Source organism: Mastomys coucha, unplaced genomic scaffold (assembly GCF_008632895.1).
Source record: "Mastomys coucha isolate ucsf_1 unplaced genomic scaffold, UCSF_Mcou_1 pScaffold6, whole genome shotgun sequence".
Classification (NCBI taxonomy): Eukaryota; Metazoa; Chordata; class Mammalia; order Rodentia; family Muridae; genus Mastomys; species Mastomys coucha.
The window spans coordinates 130,453,609-130,476,729 of NW_022196912.1; the positions used below are offsets into that span (position 1 = coordinate 130,453,609).

The 23,121-nt window shown below is 41.0% G+C and overlaps 1 protein-coding gene across 2 annotated transcripts in view; it reads left to right on the top strand.

Moving 5' to 3' along the window:
- Positions 1-23,121, top strand: part of Rapgef5 (Rap guanine nucleotide exchange factor 5) — a 241,593-nt gene that overhangs the window by 97,415 nt on the left and 121,057 nt on the right. For both annotated transcript variants that reach the window (XM_031357408.1, XM_031357407.1), the window contains exon 8: positions 19,255-19,328. In XM_031357408.1, coding sequence (XP_031213268.1) covers positions 19,255-19,328 — 74 coding nt within the window. The remainder of the gene's footprint in view (positions 1-19,254; positions 19,329-23,121) is intronic.

A 23,121-nucleotide genomic window follows, 5' to 3' on the forward strand; every position in this document is an offset into this window, starting at 1 on the left:
CCCCCCCCCCCGGCTGGATTAGTGATACCAAATCAGAAGTCAGCAATGCAATCAGGGCCACTTTGTTTAATGATTTAGTTTTGCATTTGTTGAGCTAATTAGCTGATTGAAGCAGCTAATGGGTGTCTTCAGTACACTGTTCACTGGGCAGCCTCTCCTCTGCAGCTTGCCAGTTCCTTTGTTCTTGGTCCTCTGGGGAGCAGGAGTCGCTTCCCTGATGAACAAATGATATATGGCACCCAGCATGGGGAGGCAGGGCCCCAGAGGCTATTATGCTAATTACCAGATGCCCCAAAGAGGAAGTGCATCCATTTAAATCTCTATATCTGACTAACTCTGGATAGCTAAATGACATTTATATTTGGTGGATCATGGGCCAGAATGGAGGTGGAGATTGTCCATAATTCACTGTTAGAATTTTTAATGTTGTGACTACAGCTTGGTATGCCCCTAAAATACTGAGTAAAAACGATATGCAGATGATTTAAAATCTTAAACATGAAAATCTTTAAGGAACAGTTAGCAGAAAATGATCACATAATTAAAAGGAAAGCTATATTAGCAGCTAACATCATTCTCTTCCCTCCCCCTCTTTCCTCTCTCTCCCTCTCTCTGTTACTAAAATAGTCCTTAAGAAGAATTCCTGCCATGTGCAGTTTTTCTAAAGTAATGAAATTCTATGGTCTAATAAAGCACACCTCCTACCAAAGTCTCACAGTTTGGGAATGTTGTCAGGAAATCTGAAGGCCACACTGACTCTTTTACCTATTCATGTTGTCCAGCATTCTTAAAAGGAGTTTGGCTTGGTGTAATACTACAGTTCCATATTAGCCATCAGGTGCCAGGAAATTCAAGTCTCCTAATCATGCATTGCAATTGACTCCCTACAGATAAAGGAATAATAATTGCAGATAGTAAAATATCCTCCTCCTACCTTCTTTTCATTTCATTGACATTTTTCATCATTGAAAATCCGAAGGCCCTCTCCCTCACGCACCCCAGGGCACATTTTCTGCTGTCATTTGTATTGACAAGTAAGAGGCATCATGGGAAATCTCTGTCTTGTCCATATGACCCATCAATTGTCCATCATTCATCACGTTAAAAGTTTAATTGTATAAATAGCCACGAAAATGGAGCCATTCTCCTTGGAGCTGAGCTGCCGGGAACCGTGTGTGATGATGGTGAGTGTTGCTTGATATGTCAGCAGCATAAAGCGCACTGCTCCACCGCTGAATTCCACCTCCAGGAGAGATGCTCACTGCGAAGCGAACCTTGCTTTGTCCATTGATTCCTATCATTTGTGTAACACAGGAACACTGAACATTTTAGGGTTTTTAAATGAGTCATTTTCTTCATAAGTAGGTAAGACTTTTTTTGAGCTGTTGCATTCCCCAGTGTGCTCTAAAAGCAATGTTCTGGTAATGCCTGAGATGTTTGGGGGACAAGGTTGGTGAGAATTCACCCTGCAGCCCCTGAAGATGTGCTTTTTTCAATCACAGCTCTTTGACATGTTGCTTTTGTTTGGCTGTGGAAACAGATGGGTAGATACTTGATACGATAAACCTGTCTCTTTCTAAACGGGTGCTTCCAGCTTCCTCCTTGACTGACAGAAACTGTTTTCTTCCAGTATGGCTGAGTGTCAGTTCCACAGCAATCAACGCCATCACTTGTTAAGAATGCTGGCCCCTTGGGTCCTGCCTCCTGGCTGTCAATTCACCGTGGGGAGAGGCCCTGGCACCTGAATTTTAAGCAGCCTGTGTTTAGCCCTAGGTGATTCTAATTCCAGACCAAGATGAATATCTGAGAAAACAGGATCTGCAGTCTCAGGAAGTGCTGGTGTTCTGTGAAGGACTTTTTTGTTGGCTTTATGAACCTCGCCTGGTCTAGAGCAGAGGTTCACAACCTGTGGCAAATCTCTATCTCTGAAAATATTTATATCATGAAATAATTCTGTGGTTGGGAGGAACTGATACAGAGGTAACTGATTAGGAGGGTTCCGAACCACTGGTGTAGAGAATTCAAAATATACTTTTAACTGCTACTACTATTTTATTTATTGGAGAATTTCTTGGCTTTTCAGTGTTTCCCTACCTGAGAAGAAACTTCTCAATGGGAATGATAACAGAATTGCAGACTTTTCATGATACTGGCAATGGAAGTTTTATAAATGAGAATTGTTTCCAGTCTTTGCCTAGTAGGCAGATTCAGGAGTATCTCCTGCCGTTCCAGTCCTTGTTCCTGTTGTTCAAATCTGTAGATGTCAACACCTGAAGGATACCCTGCTAAGCAAAATAACCCAGCCATAGGAAGACAAAGCCTGTCTGGCCTCATGTATATGCCAAGTTAAAAAAAAGTCAATATGAAAGAAGTAGAAGCAGAGTTAGAAGACAGGAGTGGGTTACCAGAGACTTGGAGGATGGGGAGTGAGGAGACTCGTAATATGATGACCCAGTAGTACAAAGCTTCATTCAGTCAGGTAGAAGGAATCCTCTCTGAAAGCTGGTCATAGACTGGTAACCAAGCTGATTATCACAATATTGTAGATTTCAGAATTGCTTAGGTTAGATCTTAAATTCTTACTATTGTAAAGTGATAGGTAAGTGAGGGGCCATGTTGGCTTGTTAGAATCATTCCACAGTGTCTGTGTACCTACAAGCTGTCCTTTCACACTCTAGATTTAGTCAACTTGGACAAACACATGGCTGGTTCCAGGAGTTTTCACAAGGCAAAATTTGGATTTCTTACATACTGAGACCAAATCAATACTGAATACATATGAACAAGGTGATATGTAAGCAAATCAAGCTGTAGTCTCCTCTAACCTCATAGAAATCCACTGTTCTTCAGCAAGTGTTTCCTGAGTATGTGCACCTCACTCATTCTTCCAAGTTTAGCTAGGCCTACTATGATTGTATAGGTGATAAATGTATACAGACATTTTTCCCTTGTTCTCAGATAAATAGCTTAGCCACTGTTTATATTACATTTGCACTGTGTTGGTTATTATAACAGGCCATAAAAAGTATATGATAGGATCTATATAGGTTATAAACAAGCAGATATCATTTTATAGAAGGGCCATGAACATCTTCAGATTTAAGGACCAATACCCTGGTCTTCCCAGATAGTGCAGTGACTTTGTGCAATGACCCACATTCATTCTACAGTGTGCACATGTATAAAAATATCTCATTTTATACTGCAAAACATTTGCTTGTTATTAGTTTAATTCAAAGTTAAACCATGATTTAGTTTATAACCAATAAACAAATAACCAATGCCTCATCAAAACTTTTGTCTTCAAATATATTTTGGCAATCTTGAGATTACTTTTTTTTCTTATGAGCCGTTAAAGTTCTTATATTAACTCTATATAAGGATAGCATCAATTCTCAGTTTTTCATGACAGTGAAATACAGGGGGGAAACATCGTGTTTTTTATTTTTGAGAACGCTTCATGGCCCTCACAGTCTGCCACCCACTGCAGTGAGCAATGTGCTTGCTACTTCTGACTTGCATTCCTTGGGGATGTTGGCAAGCAGTCTGTTCAGGATGTAACTCCTGCCTGTGGCTAGTTAATCCCTCTCCTAGATTATTCAGTTCCTGGCATGCAGGAATTGTTGAAGGATGCACATGTGGAGGCCACACCAGTAGCTGCTTTCACAGTGAAGAGCAGAGACTGCTTCATCCTGCCAGCATGCAGGGCCTTCCTGGCTATCCTGCCCAAGATTTATTTTGTTGAGCTCAACCTGTCCCTGTCCCTGTCCCTGTTCCTAACACAAGTAGAAACATCTTGATGTCTCTCATCCTGCAAAAGAAAAATTCCAGAAAATTAAAGTCAACATCCTCACCATCTCAAATTTAGTGCTGTCAATGTTGTTACTCTAAGCTGACCAACAGATGGATCTGAGGCAATCTCTATGGCATGTGAAGCTCATGTCCCTGTAGATGGTATCTTTTTAGCCATCTTCCTGGCCTCACTGCAGGCCCCAGCCCTGCTAGGGCAGAAAGGGTGTTGACTTACAGCTCTTTTTATCATGCTCCTCCCCACTGTCCACAGGAAGCAATCTGTGACAGCCCTGAGCTTTTCCAGCCTGTCATTTTCTGACTTCCTCCATGTTGGGCACAACTTGTGGCCTTTTCTGAGAAGAGTCTGAGTCTTGGCTTCGACAGAGCTGGTTCTTGATTGTGAAGGATGATAATGTCTCTAGATGCGGTCCTTTCAAAATTATGCTGTTGTGATGGAGATTTCTGTCTAGATGAGGAGATATGACATTGGTGACTTTGCCTTCCCATGTTCTAGCTGTGACTTATTCCAGTGGTAGGTGGATGTGACTAGGAAAAAAGATCCCATTCACAGAAGAAAATACCAAAGAGAAAGAGCACTAGCTGCTTACAAGTCATGGTCTCTGATTACGTGCTTCACACTACATTGTGTTATTGCTCTCTTTCCCCTTCAGGCAGTGGTGACATTGAACTGTGGTGAGTCGATGCAGCTTAACAAAAACTCATCCAGAAGTACTATGGAAATGTTCCTGTTTCCCCTAGCTGTAGAGCAAATAACCTCTCCTTTCTTTTCCAGCATGAGAGATTTGGGTGAGGGGCAGGGAACATTTTCACATCCTTTTTGGACTCTTCTCAGGCAGTCCTTTGCCATTTGTTTGTTTTATTTGTCTATTGGTCTATATGATATTATTGTTTATGTTTATAGTACAAGGACCTCTGTGGTATTACAAGGTTCCACTGTGATATTAGTGGAATGATTTAGTTGTTGACAGTCTAAAAATGAAGCACGTGACAGAGGTACCAGAAGGTTGTAATTTGAAAATACTGATTGTCTACTCTCGGAAAGGAAAAAGAACAACCAGGGAAGTAAAAGACTTCTACAACAAAGACTATAAGAACTGAAACTTGGGGCTGGAGAGATGGCTCAGTGGTTAAGAGCACTGACTGCTCTTCTGAAGGTCCTGAGTTCAAATCCCAGCACCCACATGGTGGCTCACAACCACCCATAACAAATCTAACACCCTCTTCTGGAGTGTCTGAAGACAGTTACATTGTACTTACATATAATAAATAAATAAACCTTTAAAAAAAAAAGAACTGAAACTAGAAACTGAAGAAGAGTCTAGAAGACAAAAGACCTCCAATGTCAACGAGAGACAATTAATATTGTGAAAATGGCCACATTATCAAAAGTGTAGTCTATGCATGCAATGTAATACTAATGAAAATTCCAATTCTTCACATATATAGAAAAAATAATCCTAAAATTCTTGTGAAAGCAAAAAGAACCATGACTAATCAAGCCGTAGACACCTGATTGTGAACAAAGTTACTGAAATATGCATTAGAGAATATACAGCAACAGAAGTTGGTAGCCTACTGGATCCACATAGAGAAGAGTGAAACTAGGTTTCATACTTTCACTCTATACAAAAATCAATGAAATGATCAAAGGCCCTAATGTAAGACCCGAGCTTACCAGGTGGTAGAGAAAAACACTCAGGGGATTTCCAAAAACAATTCCAACAGCACAGAAGATGCAAGAACTCATATAACATTATATGAAATGAAAAGCTTATATATTGTAAAGGAAGCAGTTACCAGAGTGAAGAGACAGCCCACAGAATGGGAAATGATCTTTGCTATTCATCTGATAGAGGAGGAATGCCTAGAATGTTATAAGGGACTAAAACAAACAAACAAACAAACAAAAAATAAAAAAAACCTCAACAGAATAGCTCACCCAATAAGTAAATTGGCAAATAAACTAAACAGTTCTGAAAAAAAAGTCAGTAAATACATGAAAAATATTCAACATCTTGACCCATTAGTGGAATGCATTAGGGAGGACCCCCATCCTTGCCATCAAATATAGATGCAACCAGAAAGTGCTAGCAAGAATGAAGAGTGCGGTAAGGATAGGGGTAGAAAAGGGGCCCTTATATAATATAATGCTAAAGGAAATATAAATAGAGCCAGGATACAAAGCAGTATGGGCATCCAAAAAAGAAAAAAAATGCACTAATAATAGAAATACCATAGCATTCAGCCATGTCACATGTCGATATATACCACAGGGAATGTGAGTCAGCTTACCTAGGAGATGTCTATACATATATGTTATCACTGTATTATATATGGTAGCCATATTATGGAGCAAGGCTAATGCTCATCAACAGATGAATAAAGAAATGTGAGAAAGTACACATAAACATACACACAAACACATACATACACACACACACATACACACACACACACCATAAAGAAAAATAAAATAATGTGATGCCCACTGGTACAAATTGATATTACTGTTATAGGAATAACCAACCAATTTTTGACTGGATTTAAATCTCAGTCCATAGGACTGAACTCATGCCTGCTACCATTAAGTGAGCCAAAACCCATGGCTCAGTGCTAGGGGAGAATTTAACACTATAATTTTGCTAAATCGGCATATTATTAAACTCTCCCCTAAGTTCTTATCTTGATAGATTAGTACATTTCTCAAACCTTATCAGAAAAGCTTGTTTTTGCAGTAGATGGTGATTAATACAGAAACTTGCAACTGCTTAGCATACCGAAAATAAGACATTGGAATGGTTAGCCTGAAACAGTATTTCTATATCACACCCTCAGGGATTGGGAATTATTGTGGAAGAGGGGGCAGCAGGATTGTAAGAGCTAGAGTCGGTGAGTGGACTCTGCAGGGAAATGGGGTTTCCTAGCTTTGACAGTTGCACATACTGGCTGTGCAGGCATGCTTATGACCAGCACACGATCAAACCAACAAAAATCCTAGCATGTGTAGTGGGCGGAGCTTGTGAAGCCCTCCTGCTGAGGAGCCATTGGCAAGTGATGAAGAATCTTCAGTGATGTCACCCTGAGAGGCTACCCGTGCTCTAGTGGATGTGTATCCCAGGTACATACAGGCAGCATTAAGTAGATTCAGACGGTTTTTAAAAAGAGCCCATGAAAGTAGGAGGGAAAGTGGTTGTGGGGATTGGGGAGGGAATGAGGGTTCATTTAAACAAAGTATGTTATAGGGATGTATGAGTGTCTCAAACAGTAGAAGATATAATAAACAAAAAAAGAAAAGTGGAGATACTCATGCAGAGAAGGACAGGAATGACATACATGCCTCTCCTCAATTGTGTAATCTAGACACAAAAGTGAAAGGATGACTGAGACAATGGCCAGAGGGAAGAGAAGAGAGATAAGAAGGGTTAACAGGGCGTGGAGAAATGGCTCAGAGGTTAAGAGCACTAGCTGTTCTTCCAGAGGTCCTGAGTTCAAGTCCCAGGAGCCACATGGTAGCTCATAACCATTTATACTAGGATCTAATGCCCTCTTCTTCCGTGTTAGGCATACATGCAGGCAGAATACTGTGTATATATAATAAATAAACAAACATTTAAAAAAGAAAGGATAGCAGGGAATTGAATGTAGCCAACATATTATATATCTGTGTATAAAGAATAATGACACTTATTCTATACAATTAATATATGCTAATGTGGATAATTTACTGAAACCCCTTAGTTAACCAGGGGGTGCAGTGGAGATCTGACATGCTTGGTTTCTAGCTTGCTGTCTTGAAGGCATGATTATGTAGCTGTGAAGAGCAGTCCAGGGGACTCCAGCTCCATCTTAGCTAGGCAGTGTGACTTAGTGGCTTCCCGAGGCTCATTTCTTATTCTGTGAAATGGAACTCAATGCGTATGCCCCTGGGCCTTGTTGGTGGGTAAATGGAATAGCATAAAGTACATTGCTTTGTGCTGTCATAGTTAGGCCTAGAAATCATCTTTCTTTTACTAGCTGAGATAAATCTTTTAGAATTTAATTCCTGGGAGAAATTATATAGAGTGATAGAGTGCTCTAGGTTCTTTTTAAATGAATGGGCACTTTACAGTGTCTCAGAATCATATCTAGCTATCTCCTGCACCATGAGATTATAGCAGATTGGCCTCCGTCTGTCCCCTGGTCAGAACACATCCTTGAAAGGCACTTCAAAAAAGCCTCATGTTCTGCCTCTCAAGAAAAATATAGAAGAAAATTTGTAACTAGGTGTTGCTTGATTTTTGTTATTATTTTTTTTTTAGTTGAATAAAGCATGAGTTATCTTTGCATTAACCACCCCCTTTTCTAGTACATGTTCTGGTACTAGAAAGAAAATAGCAAGAAAATAGGTTACTTACAGGTGTCAGGTACAGATTACTTCTTTATTGGCATGGCAAATGGAGTAAATATTTATGCTCTCATTAAGAGCCTGATATGTAATACTCTTTGTTCTAGTGACATTATCATTTTTTTCTGTTGAATAACTTCCCTTAACTGTACTTAATAAATCTTAGAAATAAACACCATTAAAACATCTTATGAGGGCTGGTGAGATGGCTCAGCGGAGAAGAGAACCGACTGCTCTCTGGAAGGTCATGAGCTCAAATCCCAGCAACCACATGGTGGCTCACAACCACCCATAATGAGATCTGACGCCCTCTTCTGGTGCATCTGAAGACAGCTACAGTGTACTTACATATAATAAATAAATAAATCTTTAAAAAAAAAAACAAAAATAAAAACCATCTTATGAAGTAAAAGAGAAGGTAGTTTGAGGAGTCTTGGCTGGGAGACAAAGGACATTCACCTTAGAACCAAGTGAATGAAACAGTTAGCAAGAAAGCTGACCTTGGGGCTGGGAGTCTGCCAGTCAAGTGTGCAGAGCATGGAGCACATGTGGGTTGTGCTGCTGGCTCCAGGGAAGCAGCTCAGCCTCCTCACTGCCTAGTACTGTCTTGACTGATTCTGGGAGACCTCTGCCTTCCTGTGCTGGAAGCCATGCAGCCAACATTTATCTGGTCTGTCTGAGTCTGATTCAAGAGGCAGGGGGAGGGTTTTGGGAGAGGGTTTTGGATAGGGGCATTTAAAAAAGAGATTAAGTCATTATGACTTTAATTTTTACAACTCTTGGTAGATAGTTCAGGTCCATTCTTCTTTAGAGCACTGGTGGTACCCCACCCCACTCATCTCGTTCCCTTGTTTCCTTTATGTCTAGCCTCACCATTATTCATTTTCAACAATAAACTGTCTCCTTCACTGGTTTCCTGTGCCATTCTGGAGTTATTTATCCTCTCTGGGGCTCAGCTTTTGCATTTATTAAATGAGAATAATCTAAAAGTGCTTGGAATCAGACCTAAGGAATGAAGGAGTCAGACTAGGCCTTCACCAGCTCTAACACCTCCTGGGGATAGCACAATAGGGTAGGAAAGAAGAGGTCTTATTTCTTCAAAGGGACTTCTGCACAAAGAGTCATGTGGTCCTCACCATATGAGTGGAGCCTGATAGGATAGGAAAGAGGAAGATGCTCTTCAAAGGGACTTCTGCACAAAGAGTCATGTGGTCGTCACCATATGAGTGGAGCCTGCTTTGGACAAGGATATACTTTATCCACTAGAAATTTCCACACTGTCTGCTATGCACTTACGTCATCAGTTATCAGTAAGGGACACTTTCACAGAGAACAGGACTGAGTTGATTGAGACCCATGAGGCAGCTCCACCAGCCTACAGTCTGGTCAGCATAGGGTCGATTAGTGGTGACTCAAAAAAACAGGAAAAATGATAAGTTCCAAGAAGTGATATGTACCTTTTTATTAATGGAAACTCAGTTCCCTACTTGCCTGCTACGTAGAGGCTGAGTAGATTTTTAAGATGCTGCCACAAAAAGGCATAGTTATTAACCTGTCATGAGGGGCTAGGCACCACGGTCCAGATTTGCAAGGCACCCTATGGAGGGATGTGGGAAGAGTTAGTGGAAGCTCCCACACTGAGAGACCATCATGTGCCAGAAGCAGCAAAAGCTTGAGTGGAGCATGTTTATTGTAAGGACTACATTGTACTTCATTTATATTCCTTCCCATGCTGTTAAATGACCTCTGCATTCTTCCGGCCTTTGCCAGTCAGCTTTCCATCACTGAAATTAACTTAGAAAGACAAAGGGCTTATTTTAGTCTATAGGTTTTGAAATTTCAGTCGCGATCAATTAGCCCTATTGCCAATTGATTGTAGGTTGGTAGTTTATCATGGTGGAAGTATGTGAGACAGAAAAATCGTTCACTTTTGGCAAGGAACTGGGAGGGAGAAGAAAGGGAGACTGGCGTCCTGCTATATCTATCCTTCAAGGGCATGCTGTAGTACCCTAAATAACCATATCCAGTCCAACCTCATAAAAGTTCCTCTCCCCCAGACCTCACCAAGATCACCACGCTGAGGTCTAAGAAGGGGCTGAGAGCAGTGCAAAGGCGATCCATGTAACCCAGATCTCAGTCTCCTCATGCCTTATGAAGTAGATCGCCTCTGAGAACAGAGGCTGTGTCATAAGACCCTGTCCATAGCTGATGTCATGTTGTGTGAAAATGCAGGGACTCAGTCTGTGGCTGGCAATGTGGGCCTGGGCCTCACAGGGCAAGACAGATAGAAAAGATTGGTGAATAACCCGCATCTTGGTGAAAATTGAAACCTCAGGAGCAGATACGATCACTGAAGAACGGGTAAAGAGAGAGGAGAGGCCAGGGTAGGCCTGCAGGATGGTGAAAGGACACAGGAAGAGAGTTACAAGCTGAACAGATCAGGCCAGAGAGAAAATATTGGTTAGACATGTGGCGGTGATCACTGGCTAGCATTGAGGTTTTGTGTGTGTGTGTGTGTGTGTGTGTGTGTGTGTGTGTGTGTGTGTGTGTGGTCGGGTGAATCCAGACTGAAACACTGTGACATGTAGAGGCACTAGGCTGCAAATACTGACCCCCTGTTTTCAAATTTCAACACTAGAATAAACACTGTCACTGATGCAGTAAAGGTCTGCGCCTGCTCCCCTTGTTTTTATGGCTAAGAAGGGATCTGAGCATTTGGAAGCGGGTGTCAATGTGTTGGCCACACATGCATGTGTTGCTGCAGCTGGCCACCCTGCCACTTCACACAGAGAGAGTTCCTTGCTGAATGTGCAGGGTGTATTGTGGAGGGCCTCCATAAAAAAATATTATGAGCCCTCGGCAGGATGGTACAAAACAACAGTTCATTATTTACATAAAGAGGAACTGGGTCCTGCCTCCTGTGGTTGGAAACTATGCACTGTTTTCCTAACATTTTAATGTCCACAGCCCACAGAATACAACAAAGGACCCTGACTCCATTCCATACACACCATGCTCCCATCTGTGAAAAATACCAGTTCTAATATATTTTAATTTTAACCTTTTTTTTCTAATTTTTTTTCTGTTACATTTTGTCCTATTTCCCTGAAGAGGGTAAGATTGGAAAGGAATTCATTCCAAGATTAACATCAGTCATGTGTGGTATCATTGGCCAATAAATCCAGGAAGTATAGGCAGGAGGGTAGCCTGAGCTAAAGTCAGACTGTCTCAGAAAAACAAAACACCAGGAAAGAAGCAGCTGACGAGCAGTTTGGCCAGCACTGCCTTTGTAGCTGGGCCACAGATAAAGAGAGCCATACCTGCAGCCTTGGGTGGTGTGAGTGCTTGCTCAGCTCCTTAGTAACCTTAATGTCCAGTGAGACCCTTTGTGAAGGGCTTTCTTTCTAAGAGGAAATGCCAGATAAGAAGGGACTCTCCTGTTGCCACATCCTAAAGTCTTTGCAAAGTACTCAGTAACTTTTCTCTGAAGTATCTTTGCTGACTATTCACAGGTGACTTGAAATGCTAAATTTCTATCTATAGGAGAAGTTTTCATTGACTTGTAAGCTCTTTGGTAAAAGACACAGGTCAATTGATTTTACAAAAAGCATGTCAGCTATGTGTATAGGTGCACTACCTCTGTGTGCAGGTACACTACAGTTGTGTGCAGGTGCACCTCCCTGGGTGCAGATGTGCTACCATTTATACAGGCGCACTACCCTTGTGTGCAGGTACATTAGTGTTATATTGTATATATACATTGTATATATATTGTATATGGGCAGGTGCACTGCCCATGTGTGAATGTGCACAGGTGTGCTATAGTTGTGTGCAGACACACTACCCTTGTGTGCAGGTGTTCCCTGTGAGTATAGGTCTTACCTTTACAAGGTTGTTGAGGACACTCTAATTGAAGCGTCAGTGAGATGAAGCAGGAGCACTGCTCTGATTCAGAAGCCAGCCTGGGCTACGTAGGAAGTACTGGGCCAGCCTGAACTTCATAGGAAATACTGGACCATCTCAGGGAATGAGGCATGACTCTGTCAAACAAAAATTAAATAAAATTTAAAAGGCAAAAGGCTATCAGTTACACTTTTGGTTTAAGTAATATTAGTGGAGTCTCTAGGAGACTTTCCTTAACATCTGTCATAGTAAGTTATTGGAGAGAAGCGTTCTGTGGGGCTGGGGAGATGACTCAGTGCTTAAGAGCACAGGCTGCTCTTATAGAGGGCATTGGTTGGGTCTCCATCACTCATATGGTGGCTCACAATTGTGTATAACTCCAGTTCCAGGGGATATGACACCCTCTTCTGGTTTCCAAGAATACCAGCCATGCATGTGGCTCATATATGTAGACAAAACACTCATCCATATTAAAAGGCAAACTTGAAAGAAAGAAGTAACATGAGCAAGCAAGCAGCTTGTCCCCTGGGAGATGCAGCACTGTCTTTCTGGGTCTGGGTCATTTCACTTATGTACTGATTCTAGTTCTCTCTACTTACAGATCAGGACTTCATTTTTTTTCTGACAGCTGAATAGAATTCCACTGTGTCTATATACTACATCTTCATTATCCGTTTCTCAGCTGAGGGACATCTGGATTGTTTCCATTTCCAGGATGTTTGGGATAGAGTTGTAGTGAACAGGGCTGGGTGCAGAGCTGTAGAGTAGGGTATCGGGTCCTCAGGGATACGCTCAGAAGTGGTGTAGCTGAGTCATATAGTAGATCTGCTCCTGGCTTTTTGAAAATTCTCCACACTGATCTCTATAGTGGCTCCTCTGGTTGGCAATCCCACTAACCATGCATTGGCAATCCCACTAACCGTGTATGAAAGTCCCATTTCCTCAGGATACATAATGAGAATGCCAATCAGCATGACTATGTGGATGGGGGAAGTGTCACAAGCCCCTCCCTAAGATGAAGAGCTTCAGGGAATCAGTGGCTGCTGTGTTTATATCATCTGTGAGATGAACAAAGAGAATTGGCTTTCTCTAGGGATGACCCTCAGACAGGTTATCTAACCCCAAATGGTCAGCCATAAACACATAAATACAAGCAACACTAGATGGACTCAAAAATGTGTATGTGTGTGTGTATATGTGTATGTATGTATATGTATGTATGTGTATGAATGTATGTGTGTATATGTGTATAAGTATGTATGTATATGAATATATGTGTGTGTATATGTGTATAAGTATGTATTTATGTATATATGTGTATGCATGAATATATGTACACACGTGTATGTATGTGTATATGACTGTGTGTATACATGTATATATGTGTATGTGTGTGTAAGTGTATGCATGTGTATGTTTATATATGTGTGTATATATGTGTATATGTGTATGAATGTGTATATGTGTGCACATGTATATGTGTATGTGTCTCTGTGTGTATGTGTATGAATATGTGTGTGCATGTGTATCTGTGTGTGTATCTGTGTGTATGTGTATGTATGTGTGCAAATGTGTGTGTGTATATGTGTGTGTGTGTGTGTGCGTGTCTGAGTGTATGCATGCATATGTGTGCATATGTGTGTGTGTTTATGTAGTGTAGGTATGTGTGTGTGTTGTATGTGTGTGTATGTTTGTATATATTTGTATGTGTATATGTAAGAAAAGTGAAGAGGTCATTGTCTTAGTCAGGGTTTCTATTCCTGCACAAACATCATGACCAAGAAGCAAGTTGGGGAGGAAAGGGTTTATTGAGTTTACACTTCTACATGGCTGTTGATCACCAGAGGAAGTCAGGACTGGAACTCAAGCAGGTCAGGAAGCAGGAGCTGATGCAGAGGCCATGGAGAGATGTTCCTTGCTGACTTGCTTCTCCTGGCTTGCTCAGCCTGCTCTCTTATAGAACCCAAGACTTCCAGCCCAGGGATGGCACCACCCACAAGGGTCCCTACCCCCTTGATCACTAATTGAGCAAATGCCCCACAGGTGGATCTCATGGAGGCACTTCCCCAACTGAAACTCCCTTCTCTGTGATAACTCCAGCCTGTGTCAAGTTGACACACAAAACTAGCCAGTACAGTCATGAATTTGAGAAGGAGTTTGGGGACCCATGGAAGAGGATTGGGGGGACTTAGGAAAAGTTAAGAATGATATAAACACAGGACTCATGAATGATAGCCTAAAAGAAAAGTTAGAAGGAAAAAAATAAGTGCTATCACAGCAGGCCAGGCAGAGCCTCGGGAGCTGTCAGCTCTAGCTCTGGATCCTCCTGACTAATTTACAAATAGGCACATTTAAACTAAATACTCTAATGTGAGTTAGTGCTAAGTAGTTTCCACATTCTGTTAGTTCTCATGTGGCTTCTAATGTTCACTATGTCTTTTACTTGTGTTTTTGTTATGCCAAGAGTCATTTTCAAAGGCTATGTCTTGCTTTTAGATTCTGTGTGTAGAGAGATAAGCGGGTGGTTTGTGTTGGCAGAAGGTGAGGCTTCTAGCCTCCCTGGTCCCAGAAGTGTCATTCCTGTGTACGTGTCCTGCTGGAGGGCACTGTCCCAAAATCAATATTTGCACAGAAACTCTCCCCCAACTTACCCTTATTTGATCAGATAAGAGAAAAATTGAACCCAGAATCTAAACAGCCTGCCCCCTCCTCCTCTTGCCATTAACTCACTGTTAGGAGACATGAAGAGAGAAGTTGTGTCCTAATGCATTCTTTGATATTAATATACATGTACTATAGGATTGCTAGAATGGTCCAACTACATATTTCAAGTGCATGAATTCAATGGTGAACAGAAGTCCTTAAAAGTCCAAAATAAATAAGTTTTCTTCTCGTGATATATATGGACCATAGGCTAAATGTACCCTACAAGTTATGGTTATTCTGTGTTTTTTAAAACTATGATTATTGGGCTGGAGAGATGGCTCAGTGGTTAAGAGTGCCGACTGTTCTGCTGAAGGTCGTGAGTTCAAATCCCAGCAACCACATGGTGGCTCACAGCCATCCATAATGAGATCTGATGCCCAATTCTGGGATATCTGAAGACAGCTACAGTGTACTTACATATAATAAATAAATAAATAAATAAAAACTAAGATTATTTATATGCTGGAATAGGATAGTCTCTCTTCTTTATCCTCTGGCATATAGATGTAGATACACTCTGGCTGCCATTTAGGTAAGTTACTTACTTTGCCTATTTTTCTCACTTCTACTGTTATTTAAATGTATTATCAGACAATGGATATTTGTCATGTTTAAAGATATGAAAATAAATGTGATATTAATGATAAAGAGACATGGTAGAGAAGGCCCTAAGATCAAGTCTCAACATGAATGAATGGATGAACGAATGAATGAGTGAATGAATGAATAAGTAAACAAATGAATGAGTAAATGAATGAATGGGTGAGATAATGAATGAATGAATGAATGAATGAATGAATGAGTAAATGAATGCAGTATTGGTGTTGGGGAAAACTTTCTGTTTGCATGTTTGCTAATCTATGTAACTTTAACCCCAGCAGAGAGGCAGAGGCAGGGGGATCTTTGTGAGTTGGAGGCCAGTCTGGTCTATAAAGTGAGTTCCAGGACAGCCAGGGTTGTTACAGAAACCCTCTCTTGAAACACTCCCCCCAAAGAACTATGTGTGCGTGTTTGTGCGTGGTGTGTGTGTGTGTGTGATACATACTTTTTTAAAAAATCAGTATTAACTCTGTCTGACTTAAAAAAATAATCAGTTGTTATGCATTATCCTAAGGTCTGTATCTGAGTTGACTCAGATGAGAAAAAAAAAAAAACAAAAAACAAAACAAAACAAAAAAAAAAAAACATGACTTTATTGGCCAAAATACTCCAAAGTTTTATTTTCTTTATTTTTAATCTAGGATAAAGATTCAAAGAAAATAAGTAAATCACAAATTGCCCAAGAATTGTTTGTGTTCAGGTGAAGGAAGCTTCCATTCATGTGGTTTTAGCTTACTCCCAGGATAAGAGTTCTCATGGTAAGGCTCTCCAAGCTCCATCTACTGTTTGGGTGTGAGTCTCTGCATATCTTTCCATTGGCTATTGGGTGGAGCCTCTCAGAGGACAGTTATACTAGGTTCCTGTCTGCAAACACAGAAGAGTATCATTAATAGTGTTGGGGATTAGTTCTTGGCGCAGTCATTGGTTGTTCATACCCTCAGCTCTTTCTTTGTCCCTGTACATCTTGTGGGCAGGATACCTTTTAGGTCCAAGGTTCTGTGAGTGGGTTGCTATGTATCCCTCCTCTGGGAGTCCTGCATGGTTATAAGAAGTGGTCACTTCAGGATCCATAGACCCTCTGGGGCCCTCTCCCCATCCCAGGTCACTGGTATGTCCTATAGATTGCCCTCCCATACTGCCTCTGATTTCGTTTCTCTCTTCCCTGCTTTCCCTGCATATGGTCTCCCTCTAGCCCTGCTCCCTTCCACACTCCCTTCTACCCACTTCCCTCCTTCCATCGATCAATCTCCAGTATTTATTTGGTTTCCCCTTCTGAGAAAGATTCAGTCATCCTCCTTGGGCCTTCCTTGTTATTTGTTGATTATAGCATAGTTGTGGAAGAGTTTGCTTTTACAAGGCCATACTGTATGCCTAACTCTATAGGTGGGCTTTATGGTAAGTATCCCATGGCAGGCACAAAAGCCATACAAAAGCAAAAGCAGGTGAAATGATTATTCCAGAACCCACTCAGCAGAAAGCATAATATTTATAAATCCACCACTAATGCAAACTGAGTCCAGGAGTGCAGTTAAGGGCAGAAGTTGTAGGTGTTTGGTGTCCTTCTGATGGAGAGGAGACAGAAGGAGGAATGGTACAGCTACCATAAGGCTCTGCTGAAGGAGGAACGGTACAGCTACCACAAGGCTCTGCTGAAGGAGGAATGGTACAGCTACCACAAGGCTCTGCTGAAGGAGGAACGGTACAGATACCACAAGGCTCTGCTGAAGGAGGAACGGTCTGTACCACAAGGCTCTACTGAGACCAGCTAAGACCATCAATGACTGCTGATTCTCCATCATTTCTCTTTGCTGCACCTCCCTCCCACATTCAGGTCATTGTCAGGTGGAGTTTATTCTGTCTAAAAGTATGACCCAAGTCCTCCATGTATATCTTTCTCTTTGCTGCTTCCCTGACCTAAGTCATCCCATTTCTAGGGAAGGCCTGACTGGTCTCTCTGTCCCCACTTGCTGCTATGATATCTTTCATCCACCAGAAACAGAACTTAAGAGCATCTGCAGCAAGTGTTATAAATTCTTCAGTGGCCTCCGTGTTCTTTGGCTCAAATATAAATTTATTGTGTTTTGTACTGTCTCCAGATTTGTCAGGTATCACTGTGTCCTGCCATGGTGGTTAGCTCAGCTGTCAGTCTGTCTCATCCATGTCCTCCTGGCAACTGTGATCTCCCCAGTGGATCTGCTACCTGATGAATATGGGACAGAGGTGCAAGAAAGAGAGATGATTGAGATTTGGCAGTCAGTGATGGTCTTAGCTGATCTTAATAGATTCTTGTGGTCACTATACCATTCCTCCTCATGGTCACTGTACCATTCCTCCTCGTGGTCACTGTACCATTCCTCCTCGTGGTCACTGTACCATTCCTCCTCGTGGTCACTGTACCATTCCTCCTTCTGTTCTTCTATAGCTGTTCATCTTCCCTTAGTTAAAAGATTGCATGACATTGATTTATTGTGTGTGTGTGGTGGTGGTGGTGGGCTGCTTTACTATAACATCCCTGTGGAAATCAGACAACAAACTGCAGGAACCACACTGTGGTTCTCAGGCTTGATGGCAAGAGGCTTTCCCTACTTAGCCATCTCCTCTGCCCTCACTTCATCTTATATGTATTGTTGTGTAGTTGTAAGTGACTGTTTCTCATACTTGTGAGACTTCTCTGTCCTGTCTGTGAGAATAACTTCAGTGCCAGGTATATAGTACATACTCAGTAAACACTTGCTTTTAATTATACATACCCAAAACAGTTATACATGCCAAAAAGCTGTCCAGTCATCAAGCAAGAGTTGCTTACATTATATTTTTATTGAGTATCTGTGTGAGAATAGAGATTCCAAGGAAGCTGGAGGGTGGGAGGAATCCCTTCAGTAATGAATAGACTTCGAAGATAAGGCCAGAACTTGGCACTTGTATTTATATTATTTGAGACTGATTACTTTAGCAGTCACACCACACTGGATCAAATAAAGAAGAGTCTGGAACCAGGGCTTTGTGTAGGAGGTTGTTGTAGCCGTGAGGAAATAGTGACAAAACGTTTGACAAGAAGGCACTGAGGAAAGGGAGAAGTGGACCCAAGAGTCTAGAGTTTGGAATTTTGTGGTGACGATGTGCCAACTAACTCAAGCATAGAGTATTATTTCCTTTGTAATAAGACATTTATCTTGCTACCCAAAACACCAGTTAAACACACACACACACACACACACACACACACACACACACACGAGAGAGAGAGAGAGAGAGAGAGAGAGAGAGAGAGAGAGAGAGAGAGACAGACAGACAGACAGACAGACAGAGACAGAGACAGAGACAGAGAGAAAGAAAGAGAGAAAGGGAGACAGACAGACAGAGTTTATAGTCACAGCAACTTGGGAAGTTTAAGTAGGAGAATCCAGTGCACAAGGCTTACTTTGATAACTTTTGTGAGACACTGTTTCAACTTTCAAAAAGAGTAAAAGAGCGAGTGACTTACGAATATAGCTCAGGGGTAGAATGTGAAGCTCCTGGTTCAATCTTCCATTAAAACTTTTTATTAAGTACTCCTCTCAATAAAAATGAGTAAACATGCTGGCCTGTACCCCAGAGTTCCTTTGGTAAAGCACAATACTGAAAGAATGGAGCCAGGATGTGGTGGGCTGGAGAGAACTAACAGTTAACATTTCTGCTGCCATTGACTTAGGTGGCACAGTGCACAAGAGGAACGCCCAGTGTGACCTGCTGGGCTGAATCTGCATTTTATGGGTCTAGCATTGTTTTTTCCTGACAAGTTGTTATCTGGAAAAACCTTCCTGAAACATTTTCTTATGACACCATGGATGTCTTTTTTTTTTTTCAAGCAATTGAGCAAGATGATGAAAACGCTGACAAGCAAGTAACCGTGAAGGAGGCTAACAACGATCCTGATCCTCAGGTACGATGGATTCTGCCACAGTGTTGTACCTTCTCAGCATGTCTACAGAGGGTACATGTTCAGTGAGACAGATTTGCCTCATGTGGCTCATTTTCATGGCAGTAAAGAGTTTAGTTTAGACATATAGGCATTTCCCAAGAAAGACCCTACATTGTTCATTATATTTATAGGACTCCTTCTGTATCCAGGATATTACTGTCTTTAATTTAAATTACTCACTGCTCAAATATGTTAAATAGAAAGGTCCCCCAAAGAAGCAATTTGTGTATTTTAAACTGTGTATCACTCTGAGCAGTCCAGTTCCATACAACCCAGGGTTCAATTTTTTCTTTGTTCAAAATATCAATATGACATACACTTCCTTCCCACAGTCACTAGAAAGCTGATTGTTTCTCAGGTCAACTGTCAGGGTATTGACCTGACAGTTTCTCCAATTCACCCTTCCCTAATAGCCTGATGTTCTATCACAGGGCCTACATCTCTCTTCTCATCTAATAGCTGTTGTATCATCTGATGTTGTCACAGAGGGGTGATTGACTACAATACACTTAGAAAAAGAAAAGGGCCACGTTTATATAACTTTTATTATAGTACATTGAGTTAGTTGTTCTCTCATTATTAGTTACTGTTGATAATCTCTTACTCTGCTTAATTTATGAACAGAAATAAATCATATATATGTTAAAATAGAGTTCAGTATTGTTTGTAGTTTTAGAGACTCACTGGGGATCTTGGGCTGTATCTTCTTCAGATAAATGGTGACTACCACAGAATGACTGATAGAAAAGGGATACTTTGATAGACAGATTGATGGAAGAATGGATAGGCAGACTGACAGGAGGATGATGGATGGACAGATAGATAATATATAGATTTCAGTTCTTTCTTCCTCTCTCCCTTTTTCTCCTCTCTATATAGATAATGAAAGATAGATAGATAGATAGATAGATAGATAGACAGACAGACAGACAGACAGGTGATAGATAGATAGATAGATAGATAGATAGATAGATAGACGATAGATAGATAGATAGACATGATAGATACATAGATACATATATATATATATATATATATTCCACTTCTCTCCCCCTTCTCCTCTCTAAATCTATAGATGATAGTTAGATAGATAAATAGATATGATAGATAGATAGATAGATAGATAGATAAGATAAGATAAGATATAGATTCCACTTCTCCCTCTCTCCCTCCTACCCTTCTTTATGTATATAGATGAGAGACAGACAGACATAACCCTTAGGATTTCTTTTCAAGCTGGTGGAAGAAGAGCTTTCAGACATATTTTAGCCATGTGTTAGCTGCCAGAGATCCAATGTTATTGATCCCTACGAGCTAAATCACAAATAGACAAGACTTTGATCAGATACTTCAGTGTCAACAACCATTTACTTTATATTAAAGTGAAGTGTTTGAAGACTCAGCCTAGTTACCTGACTGACTGCCTTTTACCTTGAAGGTCCCAAATCCATTGATTATGGTTAGAATAACCACTTTAGCTTTTCTCAATCAAGGTAGTACAAGTTGCAGTGTTTTAATGAACTCTTTTATTATAATGGTAATGATGCTATAGTTAAATTTATATTGAAATTATACTTCAGGCTTCAAGCAGACATGCCCCATGCACAGGGGTTACCTAACTCTGCATTTGTCACTTAAAGATTTATTGCAACACTCATTTATTGGTATAATGTCATACAGTGCAAGCTGCTGTGCTTGACTTGTTTTGAACTTATTCTATGGCCAAAAGTGTGTTTGAATGTGATGTTATTTCTCAAAAGGATATATGAATTGTGATTTTATTCATGAACAGTGATATCACCACATAGCTATGAATTATGGGTGGTTTAAGGCCAGGGTGATGTCAGAAGGAAGGCAGTTATTACCCTAACATATCTGATAAAGCTTATCTGTTTCCAGCTAGAACTACCAGCTTCATCAACATGGTTCTAGAGACCTAATCATCCCCTGTGTGTGTGTGTGTGTGTGTGTGTGTGTGTGTGTGTATGTGTACATACACATACTGCCTACCTTCATCACAGAGTAAATTTAAAGTAATCTAAATGACACTAGGTTTTATTCCTTCTTCCCAGTACATGATAAAATATATTAGTATCGAGAATGCCCCCGTAGCTATTGAAAACTTTGGGCACGTGAAGGAGTAAGATCCACCTGTCATCAGGAAATGGGCATTATTCTACGTAGGTTTTCGATTGTGTTATTTATTTATTTATTTATTTTTGAAAAAGGAGCAGGATATGTTTGACAGAGTCAGCTATGGAGAGGTGAGGGGGTAGCACCCACTGTGCCATGCACTATCTAGTATGTGTGGTTCTCAGCTCTATAAAATGGAGATGCCTGGTTTTTGCGAGGTCAGAATGAAGCCCTGTAAAAATGCCAGCAAAGGCTGGGCGTGCAGCTCAGAGATGGTCTGCTTGCCTACTGTAAGAAAACAACGAAAACTCAGAAATCCACTGTCCTAGTATGAAATGTCTAGCAGCATAGTAAAAGACTTAAGAATTCCCTCTCCAGGCTGGACACATGACTCAGCAGCTACATCAGGTGGTTTACAACCTCCTGTAACTCTCGCTCCAGGGGACCAGGCACTGACTCTGGCTTCTGTGTCGCCTGCGTTTATGTGCAATTACCCATACACAAATATATATACATAAACTTAATTTTAAAAAATGAATACTAAGAATTTTGCTTCTGTAACAAAGCTGTCTGAATTGCTTTAGCTGCTTACATTAGGGAAGGTGATTCTCCTGTGGCCCCTCTTCTTTCTCTGTGACAATATGAGTGCTAAAACCTACACCTCACATACACACACTGGACACTTTTCTGAGCCCCTTGTTGTGGTTGTTGTTGTTGTTGATGATGATGATGATGATGATAATGATGTACTAAAACCTTACAACCAGTCCTACAGGGTTAGAATTACCACCAGTTTACATATGAGCTAGTACATAGTGGGCTGGGCTTCTGACCAAGGTAGCCTGTTCCAAAATATTTGCTTTTAACCACTGTGAAGACAGTCTTTCTGATTTCTGTAACATGCAGATAGTCTTACCAAAATTAGGTGGCAGTTTTGGATATTAAATGAAAAAAGGAAAAGGAGAGGGAGGGAGGGAGGAAGGAAGCAAGCAAGCAAGCAAGCTAACTAGCTAGCTGGGGAGCAAGGGTGAGAACATCACTGGGTAGACCGCTTGCCTAGCATACCAAAGTCTTGCTAGCATGCCAGAAGCCCTGACTTCAACCTCCAACACTCCATAAACTGATGTGATGTGCATAGCTCAACACTGGGAAAGTGGAGACAGGAGGATCAGAAGTTCAAGGTCATCTGTGGCAGGGTAGATAATTTGAGGCTATTGCTAGGTCCATAGACCTTATCTCCAAGAACAAAAACCTAAAGGCAGAAAATTATATAGTGAATTTCTCCTCCAAGCTTAATCTTTAAAGTACTAAAATGCATTATGCAGTAATCAGTAAGAATTTATTTGCATATGCTGAACTTACATTCAGTAGCATTTGCACTGTAGAAGTTTGTTTTTACAAACATGCTCTCATGAAAAGTAGACACTTGGTTAACTTCTCTTGATAGCAGTTTTTATACTGTGATTTACTGTTTTAGCAAAAGCAACTTGTGTGTGTGTGAAAGAATGTGTATGGAAGAGAGTGTGTGTGTGTGTGTGTGTGCATGTGTGTGCTGATGTATGTGCATACCTGTGTGTGTGCTTGTGCATGTATGTGCAAGTGCATGTGTGCATGAAATATG